The sequence below is a fragment of the Onychostoma macrolepis genome, chromosome 18, assembly GCF_012432095.1.
Source record: "Onychostoma macrolepis isolate SWU-2019 chromosome 18, ASM1243209v1, whole genome shotgun sequence".
Classification (NCBI taxonomy): Eukaryota; Metazoa; Chordata; class Actinopteri; order Cypriniformes; family Cyprinidae; genus Onychostoma; species Onychostoma macrolepis.
In genome coordinates this window covers 28,069,297-28,082,259 of record NC_081172.1, presented here as the reverse complement: position 1 = coordinate 28,082,259, position 12,963 = coordinate 28,069,297, and the positions used below count along the sequence as shown (strand labels likewise).

General features: G+C 39.3%; 1 protein-coding gene across 1 annotated transcript in view; it reads right to left on the bottom strand.

The window, feature by feature from the left end:
* Nucleotides 1–448: 448 nt before the first annotated feature.
* The window catches only part of LOC131523985 (uncharacterized), a 71,185-nt gene continuing 58,670 nt past the window's right edge, over nt 449–12,963 (bottom strand). Inside the window, exon 4 of the mRNA XM_058750673.1 lies at nt 449–3,226. Within this exon, the coding sequence (XP_058606656.1) occupies nt 2,990–3,226 (237 nt within the window). The 3' untranslated portion in view covers nt 449–2,989. The remainder of the gene's footprint in view (nt 3,227–12,963) is intronic.

Below are 12,963 nucleotides of genomic sequence, written 5' to 3'. Positions count from 1 at the left end.
TATTTCCAAGAGTCATTGTGCAGAAGTGTTCCCAGAAGTCCTTATGAGACATTCAAGCACGTTCAATAAATATTTAGTTTAATACTGCTGTTGTTTTCAGGTCAATATAAAGCATGGTATTTTTTTTATTTTTATAAAATGCTGTGAAAGTAAAAAAAAAAAAAAAAAAGCTCAGCTTTTAAACAGTTTTGTCGGGTTACATCGTTGTTTTCAAGGTCAGGTGAACCCAGAACCAACATAGTTTCAAGACAATTAGTCAACTAGCTGTTATGGCAACTAATTGATTTCAAAAATATGTAATTTAGCACATAAACCTTGCAATTTAGCAAAATACAGTTCAGTTTCAGAGATGCTCAACTGCAATAAATATATTTCAAAACAAACACTTTTTTTTTTTTTTCTTCTTTTCAGATTTTGTGAGGTTTAATGTTCATCTGCATGAGTTTTGTTTCACACATCTGGTACATAAAGTTAATTTTTACACCAAACATAATCCCCATGTAAAAAAAAGACAAAAAAGTCATAATACTTCACATATGGAAGAATAACTAGCAGTGACACATACAATGATTGAGTTCATGTGTTCACAATGACTCGGACGATGATTTTCCTTTACAAACATGAAGATATAATATATACATTGTATGTGTTAGAAAATATTAACAAAAACCTACAGCTCACGTGTAAAAAACAAACTCGGCAGGATTGCAAACATAGAAATTAAATAAAATAATATCACAATTTCAGAAGAAAAGAAAAACAATTTACAATTTCAAATTATACGAGGCAGTAGGAAAAAAAAAAAAAAAGAACTAGTGGCAAATGATCTTCAGTGTTGAAGAAAATAATAATAATAATACATGTGGAAGCAATAATCCAAAACATGTGACATGGGGACAGATATTTCTTTCCAGCAATGTGACCCAGGAACCACAGATGATTCTAACGCTACGCTAGTACACACATAAAAATCAATGCCAGACAGAAAGGTGTGCACAGTAGGTAGCTTCACATATTGTAACCTATCCCATAAACCACTGCAAAAATACATTTTTAAAACCAATCCTGAACAACTCTAAGGGTTTCTCTTTTATCACGTGTAACTTTCACATTGAGCACAAACATTGAGCACATTTTTTTTTTAATTTTTCTTTTCCAGCATGTACATTTGACATGGCTTAACAACATGAGCGTCATTCTTGTCAGACGATCTCATTCTTTAAAGAGGTCTGGTTGAGGTTGTAAAGAGGGCAGTGGTGATTTGTGTTGGCTCTTCGTAAGGGATCAGGACTGAATATGATGCTGAATATGTTCTAGACAGTAAGAGCATATTGAGGATCGTTCTCTAAAAAAATACATCAACATATGTTTTTCTTTTAAAAATAGCTTAATGAGGAAGAAAGTTGTGGATTGCCCCTGAAAAGGTTTTGTGTAGGTTAACCAGTGAAACAAAATAGGACATTAATAGTAGGTTTAACAAAAAGAGATGATGAAAATAAAACTGTATGGAAACGCATGCATTTTCAAGGAAAACCTACACTTATGAATACAGCAGCAACGGAAATAAAACACGTTATCTTTTAACAACAAGATTTCAAAGAAATAAACTGATACATGAGAGTTACGATTATCTGGATCGCTTGAAACGTGGATGAGTTTATTGATGAAAAGAATCCGTTCATCTCTCTAAATCTTTGATAATACCAAATGTAAACATTTGTGTTGAAGAAAATATGAAATGCTCTATTTCTTTGGTAACTACAAGCAAAACAAGATGAAAGTGTTTATGCCATCAAAAATGAAGTGTTTCATTTGTGACATTGTGTCGGATGATATCTTATGAGAGGAAGTGAAATAGAGCCCTTTAATTTTTTTCATGTAGAGCAGAGGGAACATTCACATTTTAGATTATAATGACTAAATATTTTATTGATATTTGGTACTATTTGGATATCTATTTGGATATATTTGGAAAAACGGGCACGTCCAATTTACCCATATAATGCTGTTTCAGCAGAGTCACTGTAGGGATGTTGTGCCATGTCATAATTTTGACAAAATGTCATTAAATAAATAAAATGTTACATTTTAACAGTCACTCAACTCAAGCATGTACAACAAGAAGCAAGCAAATATAATCTGAAGAATAAAATAGTAACACGCAAATGTGTAACAATCGATAAAACAAAACTCACTGAAAGAGAAAAAGAAAGAAAGAAAGAAAGCAAAAAGGTGATACAATGACAAAGAAACAGTTCTGTCATTACCTACTCGACCTCATGCAATTGGAAATCTTTTTCACTAAAAAGAAGCTTTTGTGGAATGGAAAGTTTCCATAGATGTTAAATTTTCACCATCTAACAACTGAGGCCAATAAAGAAACTTTATTCTTTAAAGTGTCCTTTTTGGAACCTGACATAATTAACTTGAACCATTTCTCCGAAAAGAGCTGATAGAAGGTTATTCAAAAAAAATCATCTTCTATGCTCTAGAAAAAAAATATCAGCATACGCTTTGAAATCACATGAGAGTGCATAAATAATGACCAAATGTTCCCTTTTGGGTGACAATTTCTTGAAACACTGTCAATGGTCAGACACTTGGCAGAATTAAAATAAAGGAGGGAAAGATCTAAGAGAGGTTTAGGCAGAGAGAAGGCTGATACCCTGTGTTCAGGAGAAGTGAGGTGTGCTGTTGTGAGGGGAGGGAGGGTGTAGAGTTGTGGTGAGGTGTTTCTATATTTACAGCACAAGACTAGGGGTCCTAACCACAGCCTCATAGTGAAACATGCAGTGCACAACACACACGGTTTCAGGTCCACAAACTACTGACACTTTTATTCATTGTTCCGAGAGACCGCCCGCATCCTGATGTGGCCAGCGCAGGACAACAGTAATGAGGAAGGAAGTGTTGCTCTCTCCAGGTGTGACGCTTAATGGCTATCCTGTATAGGGCGATGGGGCGTCTTCCAGCTCGGATGGCTGTGGGTCTAGACGGACTGCTCTTTGGGGTAGTTAAACGGGGGTCGGGGGGCGGGAGGGGCTGCGTTGGGCTGGAAGGTGTACATGGGGGTATTGGTAGGGCGGTGGGTGTAAGGATTCTGGGGCAGGAAGGTAACAGGGGGGTAGGCAGAAGGAGGTGGAGGTTCAATAAATTGTTCCTGTTTGCCCGGATGATGGCAGCTCACATATTCAGCTGGGTTCGGTAGCTCTTCGTTCCCAGAGTTCTGTGGAAACAAGAAAATTAGAGCAACCAGCGGAAGATACACTGATTCACGACATTGTAAAGGCCTTTCACATGATTCATACACAATGCACCGAACTCAAGTTGTATGACACAAATGAGATCATGCCATTCAGAGAATAATCATAGTATTTATAAACAAATAAATATTCAGTGCAAATGACTAAACAGTAGCATTATCTGCAACATTTTTTCTTCTGTAAATCAATGAGGCGTATGACACTGATATGTGTCATGTGAAATGACTTTAAAGGGCAATTAAACATTATACAGCAAGTTCTGTGCGATACAAATTCATATATGCTGTATATATATATATATATATATATATATATATATATATAATTATATATATATTAAAAATCAATAATGATATATATGCAATGATTTTGATTTTTTTAAGCAACACAGTGAATATCTTAAATATTTGAATGAACTTAAAGGGATAATTCACCCAAGAATAAAACTTTTATCAGCAATTACTTACTCTCATGTTGTTCCACATCCATAAGCAGTGTTGGGAAAAGTTACTTATAAAAGTAATGCATTACACTATTGCGTTACTCCCTAAAAAGTAACTAATTACATTACTTAGTTACTTTTTATGGATAGAAATGTGTTACATTACTTATGCATAACTTTTTAAATCAGGGCAGGGCTTGCTTGCTTCTTTGTTTTTAATATAAAAAGTTATATTTTTGGCAAATGTACAAGCCCTTTCACACCAAAAGCTTCAGGCTGAAGGAAAAGTAGATACACGTCTGTACAGTAGAACACAGAAGAGGAAATGTTAGTTTATCTTGAGTAATTTTTGCTTATTGGTATGGTTGAATTGGATCATTGAAGGTCAGCAACAAAGACACTGGTTAATAAAATGGTATTAAATACATAAAGGATATTTTTATTATTTAACATATTGAAAACATAATAAAAACAGTGAAATGCAACTCAGAAATATGTTATTTCAGAGTTGCATTTCACTGTTTTTATTCATTTTGAGGAATACTGAATCTGTTTTTTGTTTCGTTTTTTGTTAGTGAGATGAATTAATGCATGTTAATGATAGTTCCTTCTAAATTAAAAAGTAATGCGCTACTTTACTAATTACTAAAACAAGTTATCTGATTATGTAACTCACGTTACTTGTAATGCGTTACCCCCAACACTGCCCATAGGTCTTTCACTGATCTTTTAAACTCAAAAGAATATATTTTTATTGAAATCTAAAAGGTTTTATTGCAGGTCCAAATTTAATGCTTTAAAAAGTTAATAAAGACATTGTCAGAGTAATCCAAATTAATTGAGCAGTTTAATCCAAATCTTCACTTTTGTTTCAAAGATGAATGAAAGTCTTATGGTGTTGTGTAACTGATGCATGTCATTAGATTTGTTATATGATTCTTCCATGACTTCTGACTGTGTGAGTGCAAAGTCAAAAGCAAAATACTACTGAGTCTCAGAAAAAATACACAACAACATATTAAACTATATTAATATACCTGTAGGATACACACCAAAAGCTAGTTATATTTCCCACCACTATACTGCTTAATAGGTTTTACTGTATACAGTATGAAGTTTATTGGTTCACAGTTCCCGTGCCTGGTGCCACTAATGCTACAGTAAGTCCAGTATAGAGTGGAAACACACAATAGTCTGACACAAACAGCTTGCTCATATGTACAGTTAAACTGGAAATAAAACACATCTTCTTAGCTTGACGATCAGTCAGGCAGGTAGTCCATTATAAAACAACTTGACAACTCATCACAAAAGTCCATAATTGTTGAAAAATCCTGGAAAACACTCCAAAACATGTGTTGACCATGGCCATTCTAAACTTAGCTTCCTGCAAGAAGTACATTGATAACTGCTTGTTAAAGCCAGGGGTTACAGAGATGACAAGAATGAAAAAAAAAAAAAATGAAAAAAATATGACAATGTAAAGTGAAATGAGGAATGGAGTAATGAGAAAATGTAGTAAGGAGAAAGAGATTGAGACAGAGAGGAATAGAAAAAGAGGCCATATTTACACCTGGTATTGCAAACAGTGAAATCAAAATTGACTGTATTTGCATGGTGAGTGACTGGATCGCAAAATGTTTTGGACCGTGTTTATACCTATATTTAGTACAAATCAATTGTGATTTGCTAAATGTTAACACCAGGTGTAAATTGGGTCAGAGAGAAAGAGTACAATAAAAATGGAATGGAAAGATGACTTACGCAGAGTCCCCAAGCATCTTTACGTCTACGACAATGATGATTCCCACTCTGTGAGCAGTATAGTAACGGAAGGAGCAACAATTTCAAAATAAACACTGAATGATGTACCTCAGGGCTCACCCCTGGGCCATCTTCTTTTCTCAGAGCTGACAGTGAAAGATGCAAGCTGGACACACAAGGTTCAGATGACAGGTGGAACCAGAATTCAGAGTGAAAATGGACAGATGGATGTGTGAAGGAACCTGCTCACACATTCATCAGATGTCACAGACATCTTTGTGTGCACATAAAGACATCTATCAGATGAAACAGGATTGTGTCAGTGGCTATTTTATGTTGCAAGAATATCTAAGATTTAGTAACATGGAAAGCATATGATCTCCGCACAAAGAGCTCGGAAACTACATAAAAAATATCAAAGTAACTGACCCTTTAAATCACTAAGATGATATTTACTCACTCAAGATCTTCTTGATTAAATAAAACATGACTAAACATGGCTTAGTTTTCTGAAGAACAGAAAGCCATCAATACAGCTACTTCAGTTAGATGCACAAGGACTTCAAGTGATCTGGAGCATAAAGTTACAGACAGTTAAATATATTTATGTTTTCTCAGCAGTGACAAATATATTCACTGGCTTCAGAGAACAAAAAGTTACTTGGCCTCAGACTCTCCTATTATCATTTGTTTGATAATGCACAAGATGCACCCAGCAGGGGAGAACTGAACTTAAAAGAATAGTTCAATCAAGAATCTACACAGTGTTATTGCTTACCAACTCTCATGCCATTCCAGCGTTCCAAAGCCTTATTGCTTTTTTGCTTGCATGGAACATTAAAGGTATTTAATGCTGGGGACAAGGAAGAGCTGTGATCACCATTTACTTTCATTGTAAGGAAAAGAGCAGCTTGGACATTGTGTTTTTTTTTTCTTTTGTGTTCCATGCACAAAAAGACTGTTTCCCCTGGAGGTATATTAACCCTGAAGCTATTAGACAATTCCATTTGATTATGAACATCTGCATTGCTTGTTGAATCTGTAGGTTAAATATATATACATATACTGTACATATATATTACTGGAGGGAAAAGAGGAGAGGCTGGTTTAAATATACACACAACTTTTTTTTTGTTTGTTTGTGTGTGTGTCTTCATTTAACTGGTTATCAAGGAAACATACTTAGAAAGTATGATTAATGCTAAATGTTTAAACAATAGTTTGTTCATTGTGATGGTTTAGAAAGAGGTTTGCCTACTGATTGTAACAGAAGTTTGAATGTATATGATGCAAGGCACAGACCCCTTAAATATACATTAAACCACAATTAATAATCAAACTAGAACAAGCTAAGAAGTGTAACTCATTAATTAGCAATGTGTAGGTTTTATTTTTAGTTTTTATTATTATTATTATTTATTTTTATTTTTAATATCAAATGTAATTGGAATTAATTTAGGGGGAACTGATTCTATAGCCCCCCTGGTTACAATAAATAAATGAAATAAATCAATAAAACTAAAAAAAAAAAAAAAAACACAAATACATTAAAAAAAGGGGGGTTGAGGAATAAAAATGATGTTTATACCCATTTAGAGTGCAGAGATAAGAACTAAGGGGTTCATTTGCTGCCTCGGGGAAATTAAACCGAGAAAAATGTTGAAGCTTTAATGTTAGCTGAACTAATAAGCTACCAAACACCGCGTAACTAAACCTCGATTTGAAGTCTTTGTTTGAACTCTGAAATTAGAGGACTGCTATACATATGCACAAACACAAAAACAGCTGCTTCCTTTGGAGGAAAAATTGTGTTTTCTTAACAAGCGCAAGTAATAAAATATCTACAGATGGAGGAGGTGAACCATTTTGACAGCATCTTCCTCACAGACAGTGTGAGATTCAGAGAGACACTTCACTCCTGCATAAAATGCAGCACTAATCTAAATGAAAATCACTGGCCCAATAAGAAGTCCTTTTCTTTCTTTCTTTTTTCCAATACTTTCAACAGTGAGGTAGGCAAGTAGGGTTCTCTCTGATAGTCCACCTTGGGGAATTTGACCTAAATAGGCTTCTTTTATCTCCTTTGACAATGTAATGATTCCCTCATCGCGGCATTGCCGCGTTCCAGAACTTTGGAATTTGCCAAAGCAATTATTTCACTATCTTTAGACAAGGACGTTGACCTTCTGGCCTCTCTAGTGGCTCTACATAAAGCCAGTTACAATGCTGATTGAAAATGCTTTCTAGTAATATGTACTGATTGAAATGGACCTTTTTTGTACCCCATTTAAAAAAGGTGGAATCCAGAGTTTATCTGTCAGTCATTCTGAGTGCTCCTTTGACAATGTAAAACATGCCTCTATTTTTCCTTTGACTGGTTTGGAAAGAAGACTACGCTCTGACTATGCAATAGGATTGTATTGAATCCACTAAGACACTGTACAGCCAATTAGAAAACATGTTCAAGCCATAGTTTAATGTTGTACAGTATATCCTTTGCCTTACTCCGTGAGGACATTTCAGGAAAATACCTTTATGAAAACCAGGAGCTCATAGGGGGTTTTCTCAAAGACTTAAGGCCTTGGAAAGTGACTAAATGTGCACTGGGTTTAGTTCTCTGTGAGGATTTAAGAGGCAGAGGCAGCTGTGCATGCGTCTCTCCTCAACTTTAGGGGGCCATTTACGTGACACCATTTTCCACAAAAATGGAAAACTTTTTATGAGTTTCCACTGTTTATTTTTGCAAAAATGGCATGCATAGCTACTGGTCTGGCAAGCATAATAGAGTATATTTTTTCGTGAACAGGAATCAATTTGACAATATTTTTGGCTGTACTTCTAAACTTTTCAAAATTGCAAAGGAAAAACTTACCATGCATTCTTAACATGCATCACATCATCGCCACTTGCTCTTTCTCTGCCTCCCAATATTAGAATTGTTAACATGACAGAGGGTTTACTAATTTTAAATATAAAAAAGGTATGTTTTGACAATGAGAGATCTAGTTAACATAAGAGTAGCAAGTAGCAACATTATTTAATTAAAAATAACAAAGAAATATACAAAACAAAGTATGAATAAATTATTATAGTAAAAAAATATATATATATATATATATTTATTTATTTTTTTAATATAATCTCTTTTTATTTTCTTTCCATTTTAATGTGAAATATGACCCAGGCATTTCTTGGCTAATAACAATTTGGAGAGTAGGTAAATCTAACACATTAACATGAAACAAAACAACAACCACAAACATCCTTAATCCTAAGTATATAAGCAAAAATAATAGTGCCTTGGTAGTAACCACCAAAGGCAAGATATAGTTCTGGATATCTGCAAAATTAATCCTCACATCTGTTTTTAAAAAGCAAACATGATGGAAATATGTTGAAACATGTTGATAAATGATTCCGGCACTCTCAAATCTCTTTTGACTTATTGGGAAATCTTCTGAGAAATATTGTTTTGGGATATGATAATAGAGGAGCTAAAGTAAAATTAAATCCACGTGAATCGTCATAGTTCTTTACCAAGAAAACATGATTTTCTCATTAACTGAGGTGTGTGTGCATGACAAGCATTTCAGATCTTGTAGAAATTCCACTGCATAGTATGACACACGCACAGTTCCAAAACCATGACTTACATAACAAGAATGTGTGTGGATCATCATCTCCACAAATTCCAAAAGAAACTTCATCACTTTTTTCACAGTGCACTTTTACAGTATGCACCCACTATCTCACTGAACCACAGTATAACACCTCAGCAATTAACCTAGTGTTATCATTAGCTATCTTAACATCTCAGAACATCTGTTGTTCAGCTCAACAGCACGGACACATCACCACTCTGGATTACCCACTAGATCCTCTACATATTCACCCATATTCACATCTCTCCGCTGGCAGGTTAATTACTGGTTACCTCACTCACAGAGCCGCCCACTCTGCCTGGAAAGGTCACTGTGGTGCGAGTTTAAACAGGCAAAACCAAAACTCAGACAACTACACTCTCACAGGGAAGAGAAAATAAAGTTTACAGACAATAGATGACAATATGCTGGTCTATGTTGAAGTAAATTAAAATTACTTTTGAGAATTAAATTATACTAAAGTGCAAAAGACCAAGAAGTTAAGGAAGTATAACGACTAAATAAACATATAACGATCAGAAGGAACTAATTTATCATTTAAATTATAGGGAAGTATACAACTCTCTCTCCTTGCTATTTTTTATTTTATTTTTATGTATTATTTTTAAGTTGACAATCACCGCTAGCATTTTAAACATGTTCAATAATGTTCTATGATAAACTGTATTTTAACTGTGATCAGGATTTGCATGCTTCACTCAGTGTGTTAAGCATAATCATCTGCAAATTTTGCTCTCTGGTTCCCTATCAGTCAGTCACCTTCGACGTTATGTCAGAGTGACTGATGCAATAATCACCTTCGAGTGTTAACAAAACACCCCGCTCCGCAGCACGGGTATAAAAGGAGAGCACGTGCAAACGCACATCAGCGTTGCGGCGTCTTTTTAAATGTAGCATTCCGATTGTGTGTTTCTGGATGTAGTCGCTTCCTGGCTCCGTCTGACGGTCACGAGCGCTGTGTCTCGTGCTTGGGCTATCAGTACGCTGAAGCGGCACTCGTGGATGAGTCATGTTCTCATTGCGGGAATATGACCATCGCGATGTTGTGATCCAGACATCTCCTCATCAAACGAGGGGGTGTCCCCCTTGCCATGACCCGTTCTAGTTCCTCCATCTCTCAGCAGCAGAGGACTACCTCGGCTTGTGGTTAGGGCGATCTGAGGATAACAGTGAGAGCTTCCCCATCAAGTGCGTCTCCGTGGGCCTCTCACTCCTCTAACTCTTCACACCCTCTGGTGTTCCCGGATGAGGTGACTCGGTCCCCGAACAGGACGGGGCCCAGCATCTCGTTCGGAGCGCCAGCAGACGACAGGATGTCGATTGCTGCATCAGGGGATGAGCTCGGGTCTGAAGATGATGGTTTGGCTGCGCTGCCTCTGTCAGGAAGAGTGGCGTTGCCCGAGTCAGATATAGAGCTGACCGCTATGCTTTCCCGTACCGCCAAAAGCATCGGGCTGCACTGGAGACCTCCTCCTTCTCCCGAACGCTCGGGGTTAGATGTTTGGTTCCTGGGGGCGCAGGCCGATCGCTCCATTCTTCCTGGAAGTGCATGAAGAGGTGACTAGATCTTGGAAGGCTCCTTTTTCTGCCCGAAACAGAGCTAGCGCCTCCTCCGTCCTCACCACCCTCGATGGCGGGGCGGCTCAAGGGTATGCGGAGATCCCCCCGGTCGAGCCCTCTATTGTGATGCAGCTCTGCCCGCAAAGCACCGCCGCCTGAAAAACCACGCCTTCCGTCCAGGGCCTGTAAGTTCTTATCCGCTTTAACGGCCAAGACTAACAGAGCTGCTGGACAGGCCACTTCCGCCCTGCACACTATGGCCCTCCTGCAGGTCCACTAGGCCAAGGCGTTAAAGAAGCTACACAAGGGTGGTGCTAACCCAGGTGTGTTGCAGGAGCTGCGCACAGCGACGGACCTCGCCCTGAGGGCGATGAAAGTCACAGCGCGGTCCCTGGGTAAGACGATGTCCACTTTAGTGGTCCAGGAGCGCCATCTATGGCTGACCCTGGTGGATATGAGAGAGGCCGACAAGCATCGTTTCTTGGACTCCCCCATCTCCCAGTCCGGCCTATTCGGCAAAGCGGTGGCTGACGGAGGCGTTCCGCCACATCCTGCCTCAGCAGTCTGCTGCTGTCTCCACCCCACCGCCGACCGCAGTCCCTCTGCCTGCTCGTTGCTGAGGACACCCTCCTGCTGCCTCTACTTCCATTCCAGCTCGACCTCAGCAGCAGGCGTTCCTAAGACGGGCGACCCAGAGCTTCTGGATTCTTCTCTTCAGGAGATGGTGACCGTACCACTCCTTCCCCCAGAGGAAAGCCGGGCAGAGAATATTATGTTTCTTTTTTGTTCTGTTTGAGGTACCCAAAACCTCCAAAAAAAAGCAGTTTCCTTTTTCTCCGGGTCTCAAGAGAGCGAGGATGTTGATGCATGAGGCGCAGCCTCGACACCCCCGTCCCCCTCTCTTTTCGCCAGCGGGCAGCAGGGCCCAGCTTGTGGATGCTATGCCTTGTCACGCACCCCCTGCTCAACTCTGGAGCTAGGTAAATATTGCACAGTGCACTCAGACCCCACTCTGGAACGCACTGCCTTCCGGGGCGGGTCCTTGTGCTCCACCTCGCTGCCCCACTGAGGGTACGTCTGTGATTCCCCTAGTCCAGCTTGTTTGGTCTCTGGGGGCCTGGTTAGCGCTCCCCGGGCCATCTCGCTGGCTCACGAGAACCATCAGACTCGGCTATGCGATTCAGTTCGCCCGGCGCCTTCCCAAGTTCATGGGCCACTCCTTCCAGCCGAGATGAAGTCGGGGTTTTACAGCCCTTACTTCGTCGTACCCAAGAAAGGCGGTGGGTTACGTCCAATCTTGGACCTACGTGTTCTGAATCGGGCCCTTCAGAAGCTCTCGTTCAGGATGTTGATGCAGAGACGAATGCATCCGTCCTCTCTATTGGTTCGCAGTGATCGACCTGAAGGCCATTTCTCCACTTTGCGTTCGAAGCGTGAGCATATCAGTACAAGGTCCTCCCCTTCGGGCTGTCCCTGTCACCTTATGTCTTCACCAAGGTCGTGGAGGCAGCCCTTGTTCCATTGAGGGAAAGAGGTATTCTCATTCTCAACTACCTCGACGACTGGCTCATACTGGCCCAGTCTCGAGGGCAGTTATGCAAACACAGGGACACGGTGCTCAGTTTCCTCAGCCAGTTGGGGCTTCGGGTCAACTGGGAAAAGAGCAAACTCTAACCTGTGTAGAGGATCTCTTTTCTCTGTATGGAGTTGGACCCGGTCAACCTCACAGCACGTCTCTCAATAGAACGTGGTCAGTCGATGCTAAATTGCCTGGAGTCTTTCCAGCGCAAGAGGGCGGTTCCACTGAAACTAATTCAGAGGCTCCTGGGGCATATGGCATCCACAGCTGCTGTTCCGCAGCTCGGGTTGCTTCATATGAGACCACTTCGGAGTTGGCTTCACGATCGGGTCCCGAGATGGGCATGGCAATGCACCACTTACCGGGTCCCAGTCACTCCATCTTGCCGCCAGACCAAATCAGCGGGTGATCGGTGCTCCGCAATCTTTATGTGTGAACATTTCAGTGAAAAATACATCGCAGATCAAAGAGGAAACTGACAACACACCGACAGAGAAGACAGAGCAGGTTACTTCTGATATGAAACAAGATCTCAGGACTCTCTGCTTTTAAATTGAGTTATTTTTAAAGAAATTCAAACAATAAATACCGTTTTGTGGCTTTCAATGTGTCGTGACAGATAACTGTATTGCCTTAGTTCAAACACTTGAACCGATTGTCTTTTCATATTTACTTAATGCACAAAATGAATAT